The sequence below is a fragment of the Littorina saxatilis genome, linkage group LG1 (genome assembly GCF_037325665.1).
Source record: "Littorina saxatilis isolate snail1 linkage group LG1, US_GU_Lsax_2.0, whole genome shotgun sequence".
Lineage (NCBI taxonomy): Eukaryota > Metazoa > Mollusca > Gastropoda > Littorinimorpha > Littorinidae > Littorina > Littorina saxatilis.
Window position 1 is genome coordinate 229,439 of NC_090245.1, and position 14,420 is coordinate 243,858.

The 14,420-nt window shown below is 43.5% G+C and overlaps 2 protein-coding genes across 8 annotated transcripts in view; both read left to right on the forward strand.

Annotated features, from left to right (window-relative positions):
* LOC138958887 (unconventional prefoldin RPB5 interactor-like) overlaps positions 1-9,059 on the forward strand; it is a 63,734-nt gene extending 54,675 nt beyond the window's left edge. For 2 of the 7 annotated variants that reach the window (XM_070330226.1, XM_070330211.1), the window contains one exon: positions 6,804-9,059. In XM_070330226.1, coding sequence (XP_070186327.1) covers positions 6,804-6,971 — 168 coding nt within the window. In that variant the 3' untranslated portion in view covers positions 6,972-9,059. The remainder of the gene's footprint in view (positions 1-6,803) is intronic. The other 5 variants (XR_011453544.1, XR_011453546.1, XR_011453543.1 and 2 more) reach the window with 5 other exon arrangements.
* LOC138958861 (uncharacterized) overlaps positions 1-14,420 on the forward strand; it is a 316,763-nt gene that overhangs the window by 122,533 nt on the left and 179,810 nt on the right. The gene's annotated exons all lie outside the window — the stretch shown is intronic.

Below are 14,420 nucleotides of genomic sequence, written 5' to 3' on the forward strand. Positions count from 1 at the left end.
CAGAGCACACAGTTGTTTGTGTCTATATGAGAGCACACAGTTGTTTGTGTCTATGTGAGAGCACACAGTTGTTTGTGTCTATGTCAGAGCACACAGTTGTTTGTGTCTATGTGAGAGCACACAGTTGTTTGTGTCTATGTCAGAGCACACAGTTGTTTGTGTCTATGTGAGAGCACACAGTTGTTTGTGTCTATATATGTCAGAGCACACAGTTGTTTGTGTCTATATATGTCAGAGCACACAGTTGTTTGTGTCTATATATGTGAGAGCACACAGTTGTTTGTGTCTATGTGAGAGCACACAGTTGTTTGTGTCTATGTGAGAGCACACAGTTGTTTGTGTCTATGTCAGAGCACACAGTTGTTTGTGTCTATATGAGAGCACACAGTTGTTTGTGTCTATGTGAGAGCACACAGTTGTTTGTGTCTATGTGAGAGTACACAGTTGTTTGTGTCTATATATGTCAGAGCACACAGTTGTTTGTGTCTATGTGAGAGCACACCGTTGTTTGTGTCTATATGAGAGCACACAGTTGTTTGTGTCTATGTGAGAGCACACAGTTGTTTGTGTCTATGTGAGAGCACACAGTTGTTTGTGTCTATGTCAGAGCACACAGTTGTTTGTGTCTATATATGTCAGAGCACACAGTTGTTTGTGTCTATGTGAGAGCACACAGTTGTTTGTGTCTATGTCAGAGCACACAGTTGTTTGTGTCTATGTCAGAGCACACAGTTGTTTGTGTCTATGTAAGAGCACACAGTTGTTTGTGTCTATGTCAGAGCACACAGTTGTTTGTGTCTATGTGAGAGCACACAGTTGTTTGTGTCTATATATGTCAGAGCACACAGTTGTTTGTGTCTATGTGAGAGCACACCGTTGTTTGTGTCTATTTAAGAGCACACCGTTGTTTGTGTCTATGTGAGAGCACACAGTTGTTTGTGTCTATGTGAGAGCACACAGTTGTTTGTGTCTATGTCAGAGCACACAGTTGTTTGTGTCTATATGAGAGCACACAGTTGTTTGTGTCTATGTGAGAGCACACAGTTGTTTGTGTCTATGTGAGAGCACACAGTTGTTTGTGTCTATCTCAGAGCACACAGTTGTTTGTGTCTATATATGTGAGAGCACACAGTTGTTTGTGTCTATGTGAGAGCACACAGTTGTTTGTGTCTATGTGAGAGCACACAGTTGTTTGTGTCTATGTGAGAGCACACAGTTGTTTGTGTCTATGTCAGAGCACACAGTTGTTTGTGTCTATATATGTCAGAGCACACAGTTGTTTGTGTCTATGTGAGAGCACACAGTTGTTTGTGTCTATATATGTCAGAGCACACAGTTGTTTGTGTCTATGTGAGAGCACACCGCTGTTTGTGTCTATGTAAGAGCACACAGTTGTTTGTGTCTATGTGAGAGCACACAGTTGTTTGTGTCTATTTAAGAGCACACAGTTGTTTGTGTCTATGTGAGAGCACACAGTTGTTTGTGTCTATTTAAGAGCACACAGTTGTTTGTGTCTATGTGAGAGCACACAGTTGTTTGTGTCTATGTCAGAGCACACAGTTGTTTGTGTCTATATATGTGAGAGCACACAGTGGTCTGTGTCTATGTGAGAGCACACAGTGGTCTGTGTCTATGTGAGAGCACACAGTTGTTTGTGTCTATGTGAGAGCACACAGTTGTTTGTGTCTATTTAAGAGCACACAGTTGTTTGTGTCTATGTGAGAGCACACAGTTCTTTGTGTCTATATATGTGAGAGCACACAGTTGTTTGTGTCTATGTCAGAGCACACAGTTGTTTGTGTCTATTTAAGAGCACACAGTTGTTTGTGTCTATGTGAGAGCACACAGTTGTTTGTGTCTATGTCAGAGCACACAGTTGTTTGTGTCTATATATGTGAGAGCACACAGTTGTTTGTGTCTATATATGTGAGAGCACACAGTTGTTTGTGTCTATGTGAGAGCACACCGTTGTTTGTGTCTATGTAAGAGCACACAGATGTTTGTGTCTATGTGAGAGCACACAGTTGTTTGTGTCTATGTCAGAGCACACTGTTGTTTGTGTCTATGTGAGAGCACACAGTTGTTTGTGTCTATGTCAGAGCACACAGTTGTTTGTGTCTATGTGAGAGCACACAGTTGTTTGTGTCTATGTCAGAGCACACTGTTGTTTGTGTCTATGTGAGAGTACACAGTTGTTTGTGTCTATGTCAGAGCACAGTTGTTTGTGTCTATATATGTGAGAGCACACAGTTGTTTGTGTCTATATATGTCAGAGCACACAGTTGTTTGTGTCTATGTGAGAGCACACAGTTGTTTGTGTCTATGTGCGAGCGCACAGTGGTCTGTGTTTATGTGCAAGCACACAGTGGTCTGTGTCTATATGGAAGCACACAGTGGTCTGTGTCTATGTGCAAGCACACAGTGGTCTGTGTCTATATGGAAGCACACAGTGGTCTGTGTCTATATGGAAGCACACAGTGGTCTGTGTCTATATGGAAGCACACAGTGGTCTGTGTCTATGTACAAGTACACAGTGGTCTGTGTCTATATGGAAGCATACAGTGGTCTGTGTCTATGTACAAGCACACAGTGGTCTGTGTTTATGTGCAAGCACACAGTGGTCTGTGTCTATATGGAAGCACACAGGTGTTTGTGTCTATATAGCACACAGGTGTCTGTGTCTGAGAGCAAATAAGGTCAACGCAGTGTTCATGTCAGAGCACACAGTTGTTTGTGTCTATATATGTGAGAGCACACCGTTGTTTGTGTCTATATATGTGAGAGCACACAGTTGTTTGTGTCTATGTAAGAGCACACAGTTGTTTGTGTCTGTGTCAGAGCACACAGTTGTTTGTGTCTATATATGTCAGAGCACACAGTTGTTTGTGTCTATATATGTCAGAGCACACAGTTGTTTGTGTCTATATATGTGAGAGCACACCGTTGTTTGTGTCTATGTGAGAGCACACAGTTGTTTGTGTCTATGTCAGAGCACACAGTTGTTTGTGTCTATGTGAGAGCACACAGTTGTTTGTGTCTATGTCAGAGCACACAGTTGTTTGTGTCTATGTGAGAGCACACAGTTGTTTGTGTCTATGTGAGAGCACACAGTTGTTTGTGTCTTTGTATGTGAGAGCACACAGTTGTTTGTGTCTATATATGTGAGAGCACACCGTTGTTTGTGTCTATATATGTCAGAGCACACAGTTGTTTGTGTCTATATATGTGAGAGCACACAGTTGTTTGTGTCTATGTGAGAGCACACAGTTGTTTGTGTCTATGTGAGAGCACACAGTTGTTTGTGTCTATGTCAGAGCACACAGTTGTTTGTGTCTATATGAGAGCACACAGTTGTTTGTGTCTATGTGAGAGCACACAGTTGTTTGTGTCTATGTGAGAGCACACAGTTGTTTGTGTCTATATATGTCAGAGCACACAGTTGTTTGTGTCTATGTGAGAGCACACCGTTGTTTGTGTCTATATGAGAGCACACAGTTGTTTGTGTCTATGTGAGAGCACACAGTTGTTTGTGTCTATGTCAGAGCACACAGTTGTTTGTGTCTATGTCAGAGCACACAGTTGTTTGTGTCTATGTCAGAGCACACAGTTGTTTGTGTCTATGTCAGAGCACACAGTTGTTTGTGTCTATGTCAGAGCACACAGTTGTTTGTGTCTATGTCAGAGCACACAGTTTGTGTCTATGTCAGAGCACACAGTTGTTTGTGTCTATGTCAGAGCACACAGTTGTTTGTGTCTATGTCAGAGCACACAGTTGTTTTTGTCTATATATGTCAGAGCACACAGTTGTTTGTGTCTATGTGAGAGCACACCGTTGTTTGTGTCTATATGAGAGCACACAGTTGTTTGTGTCTATGTGAGAGCACACAGTTGTTTGTGTCTATGTCAGAGCACACAGTTGTTTGTGTCTATGTGAGAGCACACAGTTGTTTGTGTCTATGTGAGAGCACACAGTTGTTTGTGTCTATGTGAGAGCACACAGTTGTTTGTGTCTATATATGTCAGAGCACACAGTTGTTTGTGTCTATGTGAGAGCACACAGTTGTTTGTGTCTATGTGAGAGCACACAGTTGTTTGTGTCTATATATGTCAGAGCACACAGTTGTTTGTGTCTATGTGAGAGCACACAGTTGTTTGTGTCTATGTGAGAGCACACAGTTGTTTGTGTCTATATATGTGAGAGCACACAGTTGTTTGTGTCTATGTCAGAGCACACAGTTGTTTGTGTCTATATGAGAGCACACAGTTGTTTGTGTTTATGTGAGAGCACACAGTTGTTTGTGTCTATGTCAGAGCACACAGTTGTTTGTGTCTATATATGTGAGAGCACACAGTTGTTTGTGTCTATGTCAGAGCACACAGTTGTTTGTGTTTATGTGAGAGCACACAGTTGTTTGTGTCTATGTGAGAGCACACAGTTGTTTGTGTCTATGTCAGAGCACACAGTTGTTTGTGTCTATGTGAGAGCACACAGTTGTTTGTGTCTATGTGAGAGCACACAGTTGTTTGTGTCTATGTGAGAGCACACAGTTGTTTGTGTCTATGTCAGAGCACACAGTTGTTTGTGTCTATGTAAGAGCACACAGTTGTTTGTGTCTATGTGAGAGCACACAGTTGTTTGTGTCTATATATGTCAGAGCACACAGTTGTTTGTGTCTATGTGAGAGCACACAGTTGTTTGTGTCTATATATGTCAGAGCACACAGTTGTTTGTGTCTATGTGAGAGCACACAGTTGTTTGTGTCTATGTCAGAGCACACAGTTGTTTGTGTCTATGTGAGAGCGCACAGTTGTTTGTGTCTATATATGTCAGAGCACACAGTTGTTTGTGTCTATGTGAGAGCACACCGTTGTTTGTGTCTATGTGAGAGCACACAGTTGTTTGTGTCTATATATGTCAGAGCACACAGTTGTTTGTGTCTATGTGAGAGCACACAGTTGTTTGTGTCTATGTGAGAGCACACAGTTGTTTGTGTCTATTTAAGAGCACACAGTTGTTTGTGTCTATGTGAGAGCGCACAGTTGTTTGTGTCTATTTAAGAGCACACAGTTGTTTGTGTCTATGTGAGAGCACACAGTTGTTTGTGTCTATGTGAGAGCACACAGTTGTTTGTGTCTATATATGTGAGAGCACACAGTTGTTTGTGTCTATGTGAGAGCACACAGTTGTTTGTGTCTATGTGAGAGCACACAGTTGTTTGTGTCTATGTCAGAGCACACAGTTGTTTGTGTCTATGTCAGAGCACACAGTTGTTTGTGTCTATATATGTCAGAGCACACAGTTGTTTGTGTCTATGTGAGAGCACACCGTTGTTTGTGTCTATGTAAGAGCACACAGTTGTTTGTGTCTATGTGAGAGCACACAGTTGTTTGTGTCTATTTAAGAGCACACAGTTGTTTGTGTCTAAGTGAGAGCACACAGTTGTTTGTGTCTATTTAAGAGCACACAGTTGTTTGTGTCTATGTGAGAGCACACAGTTGTTTGTGTCTATGTCAGAGCACACAGTTGTTTGTGTCTATATATGTGAGAGCACACAGTTGTTTGTGTCTATATATGTGAGAGCACACAGTTGTTTGTGTCTATGTGAGAGCACACAGTTGTTTGTGTCTATGTCAGAGCACACAGTTGTTTGTGTCTATGTCAGAGCACACAGTTGTTTGTGTCTATTTAAGAGCACACAGTTGTTTGTGTCTATGTGAGAGCACACAGTTGTTTGTGTCTATGTCAGAGCACACAGTTGTTTGTGTCTATGTCAGAGCACACAGTTGTTTGTGTCTATTTAAGAGCACACAGTTGTTTGTGTCTATGTGAGAGCACACAGTTGTTTGTGTCTATGTCAGAGCACACAGTTGTTTGTGTCTATGTCAGAGCACACAGTTGTTTGTGTCTATGTGAGAGCACACAGTTGTTTGTGTCTATGTGAGAGCACACCGTTGTTTGTGTCTATGTAAGAGCACACAGTTGTTTGTGTCTATGTGAGAGCACACAGTTGTTTGTGTCTATGTGAGAGCACACAGTTGTTTGTGTCTATGTCAGAGCACACTGTTGTTTGTGTCTATGTGAGAGCACACAGTTGTTTGTGTCTATGTCAGAGCACACAGTTGTTTGTGTCTATGTGAGAGCACACAGTTGTTTGTGTCTATGTGAGAGCACACAGTTGTTTGTGTCTATGTCAGAGCACACTGTTGTTTGTGTCTATGTGAGAGCACACAGTTGTTTGTGTCTATATATGTCAGAGCACACAGTTGTTTGTGTCTATATATGTCAGAGCACACAGTGGTCTGTGTCTATGTGAGAGCACACAGTGGTCTGTGTCTATGTGAGAGCACACAGTGGTCTGTGTTTATGTGCAAGCACACAGTGGTCTGTGTCTATGTGAGAGCACACAGTGGTCTGTGTCTATGTGAGAGCACACAGTGGTCTGTGTTTATGTGCAAGCACACAGTGGTCTGTCTCTATATGCAAGCAGACAGTGGTCTGTGTCTATGTGCAAGCACACAGTGGTCTGTGTCTATATGGAAGCACACAGTGGTCTGTGTCTATATGGAAGCACACAGTGGTCTGTGTCTATGTACAAGTACACAGTGGTCTGTGTCTATATGGAAGCATACAGTGGTCAGTGTCTATGTACAAGCACACAGTGGTCTGTGTTTATGTGCAAGCACACAGTGGTCTGTGTCTATATGGAAGCACACAGGTGTTTGTGTCTATATAGCACACAGGTGTCTGTGTCTGAGAGCAAATAAGGTCAACGCAGTGTTCATGGTCTGCGTCCTGTGTGCAGGCCTTTCATGATGTCGTGGTGGAGAGACCGACACAGCTGATCTCTGGTTGTCACCCGCTGCTGGATTTGACCTCTACTGCACCAGATGGTATTCCTGAAGGTCACAATGCTGCCGCCTCCACGCGACCAGCTTCAAGGTTCCAGTTAGCGCGTCAAAAAAAGACGTGATCCTTTATCAGGTTCCAGTTACCGCGTCAAAAACCCACGTGATCCTTTATCAGGTTCCAGTTAGCGCGTCAAAAATAACCCACGTGATCCTTTATCAGGTTCCAGTTAGCGCGTAACGTGATCCTTTATCAGGTTCCAGTTAGCGCGTCAAAAACACATGTGATCCTTTATCAGGTTCCAGTAAGCGCGTCAAAAAAAGACGTGATCCTTTATCAGGTTCCGGTTAGCGCGTCAAAAAAAGACGTGATCCTTTATCAGGTTCCAGTTAGCGCGTCAAAAAAACATGTGATCCTTTATCAGGTTCCAGTTAGCGCGTCCAAAAAACACGTGATCCTTTATCAGGTTCCGGTTAGCGCGTCAAAAAAAGACGTGATCCTTTATCAGGTTCCGGTTAGCGCGTCAAAAAAAGACGTGATCCTTTATCAGGTTCCAGTTAGCGCGTCAAAAAAACATGTGATCCTTTATCAGGTTCCAGTTAGCGCGTCCAAAAAACACGTGATCCTTTATCAGGTTCCAGTTAGCGCGTCAAAAACACATGTGATCCTTTATCAGGTTCCAGTAAGCGCGTCAAAAAAAGACGTGATCCTTTATCAGGTTCCTCTGCACACGATATTGGATTAACTTCATGTGCAACACTTGCCTTGAGTCAACGGTGAAAACTTCAAGACATGTACAGTCAGTCTGTCTTGTGACAAAAGTGAAAGCTTCAAGACATGTACAGTCAGTCTGTCTTGTGACAAAAGTGAAAACTTCAAGACATGTACAGTCAGCCTGTCTTGTGACAAAGGTAAAAGCTTCAAGACATGTGACACATACCTCTACAGTCAGTCTGTCTTGTGACAAAAGTGAAAGCTTCAAGACTGAAGTGTCATCTGCAGAGTAGACATTTTGTATCATGATATAAAGCTGAAATATAGCCCTGCTTTGTGGTTTGGTGGGATCTGCAGAGTGGACATTTTGTATCATGGTCATGGTGTAAAGCTGAAATATAGCCCTGCTTTGTGGTTTGGTGGGATCTGCAGAGTGGACATTTTGTATCATGATATAAAGCTGAAATATAGCCCTGCTTTGTGGTTTGGTGGGATCTGCAGAGTAGACATTTTGTATCATGATGTAAAGCTGAAAAAATATAGCCCTGCTTTGTGCTATTTGTGGATTGGTGGGATCTGCAGAGTGGACATTTTGTATCATGGTCATGGTGTAAAGCTGAAATATAGCCCTGCTTTGTGGTTTGGTGGGATCTGCAGAGGGACATTTTGTATCATGGTCGTGATGTAAAGCTGAAATATAGCCCTGCTTTGTGGTTTGGTGGGATCTGCAGAGGGACATTTTGTATCATGGTCATGGTGTAAAGCTGAAATATAGCCCTGCTTTGTGGTTTGGTGGGATCTGCAGAGGGACATTTTGTATCATGGTCGTGATGTAAAGCTGAAATATAGCCCTGCTTTGTGCTATTTATGGTTTGGTGGGATCTGCAGAGTAGACATTTTGTATCATGGTCATGGTGTAAAGCTGAAATATAGCCCTGCTTTGTGCTATTTATGGTTTGGTGGGATCTGCAGAGTAGACATTTTGTATCATGGTCATGGTGTAAAGCTGAAATATAGCCCGGCTTTGTGCTATTTATGGTTTGGTGGGATCTGCAGAGTAGACATTTTGTATCATGGTCGTGATGTAAAGCTGAAATATAGCCCTGCTTTGTGCTATTTATGGTTTGGTGGGATCTGCAGAGTAGACATTTTGTATCATGGTCGTGATGTAAAGCTGAAATATAGCCCTGCTTTGTGCTATTTATGGTTTGGTGGGATCTGCAGAGTAGACATTTTGTATCATGGTCATGGTGTAAAGCTGAAATATAGCCCTGCTTTGTGCTATTTATGGTTTGGTGGGATCTGCAGAGTAGACATTTTGTATCATGGTCGTGATGTAAAGCTGAAATATAGCCCTGCTTTGTGCTATTTATGGTTTGGTGGGATCTGCAGAGTAGACATTTTGTATCATGGTCGTGATGTAAAGCTGAAATATAGCCCTGCTTTGTGCTATTTGTGGTTTTGACTCAGGTTTGTTCCTCTGGTGGTGTGTGCGAGTGTGTTTGTTACTGTCACTGTCAGTGTGTGTGAGTGTGTTTGTTACTGTCACTGTCAGTGTGTGTGAGTGTGTTTGTTACTGTCACTGTCAGTGTGTGTGAGTGTGTTTGTTACTGTCACTGTCAGTGTGCGAGTGTGTTTGTTACTGTCACTGTCAGTGTGTGCGAGTGTGTTTGTTACTGTCACTGTCAGTGTGTGTGAGTGTGTTTGTTACTGTCACTGTCAGTGTGTGTGAGTGTGTTTGTTACTGTCACTGTCAGTGTGTGCGAGTGTGTTTGTTACTGTCACTGTCAGTGTGTGTGAGTGTGTTTGTTACTGTCACTGTCAGTGTGTGATGTGTGTTTGTTACTGTCACTATCAGTGTGTGATGTGTGTTTGTTACTGTCACTGTCAGTGTGTGCGAGTGTGTTTGTTACTGTCACTGTCAGTGTGTGCGAGTGTGTTTGTTACTGTCACTGTCAGTGTGTGTGATGTGTGTTTGTTACTGTCACTGTCAGTGTGTGATGTGTGTTTGTTACTGTCACTGTCAGTGTGTGTGAGTGTGTTTGTTACTGTCACTGTCAGTGTGTGATGTGTGTTTGTTACTGTCACTGTCAGTGTGTGATGTGTGTTTGTTACTGTCACTGTCAGTGTGTGCGAGTGTGTTTGTTACTGTCACTGTCAGTGTGTGATGTGTGTTTGTTACTGTCACTGTCAGTGTGTGATGTGTGTTTGTTACTGTCACTATCAGTGTGTGATGTGTGTTTGTTACTGTCACTATCAGTGTGTGATGTGTGTTTGTTACTGTCACTGTCAGTGTGTGATGTGTGTTTGTTACTGTCACTATCAGTGTGTGATGTGTGTTTGTTACTGTCACTGTCAGTGTGTGATGTGTGTTTGTTACTGTCACTATCAGTGTGTGATGTGTGTTTGTTACTGTCACTATCAGTGTGTGATGTGTGTTTGTTACTGTCACTGTCAGTGTGTGATGTGTGTTTGTTACTGTCACTGTCAGTGTGTGATGTGTGTTTGTTACTGTCACTGTCAGTGTGTGCGAGTGTGTTTGTTACTGTCACTGTCAGTGTGTGATGTGTGTTTGTTACTGTCACTGTCAGTGTGTGATGTGTGTTTGTTACTGTCACTATCAGTGTGTGATGTGTGTTTGTTACTGTCACTGTCAGTGTGTGATGTGTGTTTGTTACTGTCACTATCAGTGTGTGATGTGTGTTTGTTACTGTCACTATCAGTGTGTGATGTGTGTTTGTTACTGTCACTGTCAGTGTGTGATGTGTGTTTGTTACTGTCACTGTCAGTGTGTGATGTGTGTGCGAGTGTGTTTGTTACTGTCACTGTGTGATGCGTGTTTGTTACTGTCACTGTCAGTGTGTGATGTGTGTGCGAGTGTGTTTGTTACTGTGTGCCAGTGTGTTTGTTACTGTCACTGTCAGTGTGTGATGTGTGTTTGTTACTGTCACGGTCAGTGTGTGATGTGTGTTTGTTACTGTCACTGTCACTGTCAGTGTGTGATGTGTGTGTGAGTGTTTGTCACTGTCACTGTCAGTGTGTGATGTGTGTGTGTGTTTGTTACTGTCACTGTCAGTATGTGATGTGTGTGTGAGTGTTTGTTACTGTCACTGTCAGTGTGTGTGTGTGAGTGTTTGTTACTGTCACTGTCAGTGTGTGTGTGTGAGTGTTTGTTACTGTCACTGTCAGTGTGTGTGTGTGAGTGTTTGTTACTGTCACTGTCAGTGTGTGTGTGTGAGTGTTTGTTACTGTCACTGTCAGTGTGTGTGAGTGTGTTTGTTACTGTCACTGTCAGTGTGTGATGTGTGTTTGTTACTGTCACGGTCAGTGTGTGATGTGTGTTTGTTACTGTCAGTGTGTGATGTGTGTGATGTGTGTTTGTTACTGTCACTGTCAGTGTGTGATGTGTGTGCGAGTGTATTTGTTACTGTCACTCAGTGTGTGATGTGTGTGCGAGTGTGTTTGTTACTGTCACTGTGTGATGCGTGTTTGTTACTGTCACTGTCAGTGTGTGCCAGTGTGTTTGTTACTGTCAGTGTGTGATGTGTGTGATGTGTGTTTGTTACTGTCACTGTCAGTGTGTGATGTGTGTGCGAGTGTGTTTGTTACTGTCACTGTCAGTGTGTGATGTGTGTGCGAGTGTGTTTGTTACTGTCACTGGCAGTGTGTGATGTGTGTGCGAGTGTGTTTGTTACTGTCACTGTCAGTGTGTGATGTGTGTGCGAGTGTGTTTGTTACTGGCACTGTCAGTGTGTGATGTGTGTGCGAGTGTGTTTGTTACTGTCACTGTCAGTGTGTGCCAGTGTGTTTGTTACTGTCAGTGTGTGATGTGTGCGAGTGTGTTTGTTACTGTCACTGTCAGTGTGTGATGTGTGTGCGAGTGTGTTTGTTACTGTCACTGTCAGTGTGTGCCAGTGTGTTTGTTACTGTCAGTGTGTGATGTGTGCGAGTGTGTTTGTTACTGTCACTGTCAGTGTGTGATGTGTGTGCGAGTGTGTTTGTTACTGTCACTGTCAGTGTGTGATGTGTGTGTGTGTTTGTTACTGTCACTGTCAGTGTGTGATGTGTGTGCCAGTGTGTCTGTTACTGTCACTGTCAGTGTGTGCCAGTGTGTTTGTTACTGTCAGTGTGTGATGTGTGCGAGTGTGTTTGTTACTGTCACTGTCAGTGTGTGATGTGTGTGCGAGTGTATTTGTTACTGTCACTGTGTGATGCGTGTGCGAGTGTATTTGTTACTGTCACTGTGTGATGCGTGTGCCAGTGTGTTTGTTACTGTCACTGTCAGTGTGTGATGTGTGTGCGAGTGTGTTTGTTACTGTCACTGTCAGTGTGTGCCAGTGTGTTTGTTACTGTCAGTGTGTGATGTGTGCGAGTGTGTTTGTTACTGTCACTGTCAGTGTGTGATGTGTGTGCGAGTGTGTTTGTTACTGGCACTGTCAGTGTGTGATGTGTGTGCGAGTGTGTTTGTTACTGTGTGCCAGTGTGTTTGTTACTGTCACTGTCAGTGTGTGATGTGTGTGCGAGTGTGTTTGTTACTGGCACTGGCAGTGTGTGATGTGTGTGCGAGTGTGTTTGTTACTGTCAGTGTGTGATGTGTGTGTGAGTGTTTGTTACTGTCACTGGCAGTGTGTGATGTGTGTGACCTTGACCTTGATCATATGTGACCAAATGTGTCTCATGATGAAAGCATAACATGTGCCCCACATAATTTTTAAGTTTGAAACAGTTATCTTCCATAGTTCAGGGTCAAGGTCACTTCAAAATATGTATACAATCCAACTTTGAAGAGCTCCTGTGACCTTGACCTTGAAGCAAGGTAAACCAAACTGGTATCAAAAGATGGGGCTTACTTTGCCCTATATATCATATATAGGTGAGGTATTGAATCTCAAAAACTTCAGAGAAAATGGGAAAAATAGCTGTTTTTTAGACAACATTTATGGCCCCTGCGACCTTGACCTTGAAGCAAGGTCAAGATGCTATGTATGTTTTTTGGGGCCTTGTCATCATACACCATCTTGCCAAATTTGGTACTGATAGACTGAATAGTGTCCAAGAAATATCCAACGTTAAAGTTTTCCGGACGGACGTCCGGACGGACGACTCGGGTGAGTACATAGACTCACTTTTGCTTCGCATGTGAGTCAAAAACTGCCAAAAAATTAAACATCGATATAATAATTAAAAGATTAATGTGTTTGAATTAACAAATGAACAATGAGTCTTGACCTAGAATTTTGTTTGGCAGGCAGAGTTATTTCCCTTTGTGGGACTTCTCAAAAGCTTCTGCATTTTGGAAGAAAAAGGGTGTTTTTTTATAGCCCCATGAAATTTGCGGAACGCATGCCAGGGCAAAAGGTTGTGATGCACGTGCTACAACAGGGTCCTGGCTATGAACATCGCTCACCAGCTTGTGTTTAAAGGTTGACACGCTGACACAATTATGCACAGTAGCAATTAACATGCCCCCACGAAGAAAACTGAGCGATTTGGATAGAGGAAGGGATATAGGATGGCTACAAGACGGTGTTGCTGCCAGGCAAGCGGCCCAGAGGCTTACAGTGGCTCCCTCTGTCATCATCAGACTAAAACAGAGATTCCACGCAACTGGAAGAGTGCAGGAGCGACAACGTTCTGGTCGGCCCAGAGTCACCACACAAAGAGAGGATCGCTTCATTCAGAGGCAGGCCATGCAACAAAGAATGGCTACGGCAAACAACATTAGGCAATGTCTACAAGCTACCACCAACACTGTTGTTAGTGGTCAGACGATCCGAAACCGCTTACACAACTTTGGCTTGGGTGCAAGGCGTCCAGTCCGAGGAACAACCCTGACTGCTTAATCACCGAGCAGCTCGCCGAGCCTGGTGCACTCAACATGTGAGGTGGCAACGTCAGCAGTGGGCTCAGGTGTTGTTTACAGATGAGTCCCGCTTTTGCTTGGAACCTGCTGATGGTCGCATCCGAGTGTGGAGGCGTCGCGGAGAGCGCTTCGCAGAAGGCGCTGTTCTGGAACGACAGCGTTTTGGCGGAGGCTCTAAGATGGTCTGGGGAGGGATCAGCACACGTCTAAGGACACCTCTGTACCATGTAGTGGGCAACTTGACCGGTGTCCGCTACCAGAATGAGATCCTGCAACCCCTGGTCGTTCCAGCCCTCCAAGCGATCGGCCCTCGTGCGATTCTTCAGGATGACAACGCACCTCCCCATCGCTCTGCAGCTGTAAACACCTTCATCCAGCAGGCCAGGGTCAACAGGATGCTGTGGCCAGCCAACAGCCCGGACCTGAACCCCATAGAGCACATGTGGGACGAGCTTTGTCGTCGGGTACCGCAACATCACCCTCCTCCTGCCAATCTGGGTCAACTGCTGCAATGGCTCCAGCAGGAGTGGAATGGAGTTCCCAGAGCATTCATATGCAACCTGATCCTCTCCATGCGCCAACGATGATGTGTTCAATGCCTGGTACACAACGGAGGGCACACGCGTTATTGACACCGATTCACATTGTTGTGAATTCCATTTTCGAGTTGTCACGTTTGACACACTCTAGCTAAATTGTCGCTGCCTTGTTCAATCTTTGCTTTGTTTGTCATTACTCCTTGGTTGTTCAATTATATAAAAAATGTTTAAATGAAAGAATTCGGTCTTGTCCGTTTTGTGTGGCGTGCTTGTAAAAAAGTGATCCTTAACTTTTTTTGAATAGTGTATGTATGTATGTCTTTGTGTATATGTATATATCTTTGTGTGTGTTTGTGTGTATGTATGTCTGTGTGTGTGTGTATGTCTTTGTGTGTGTGTGTGTATGTATGTACAGTGTGTGTGTATGTATGAATGTCTGTGTGTGTGTGTGTGCACA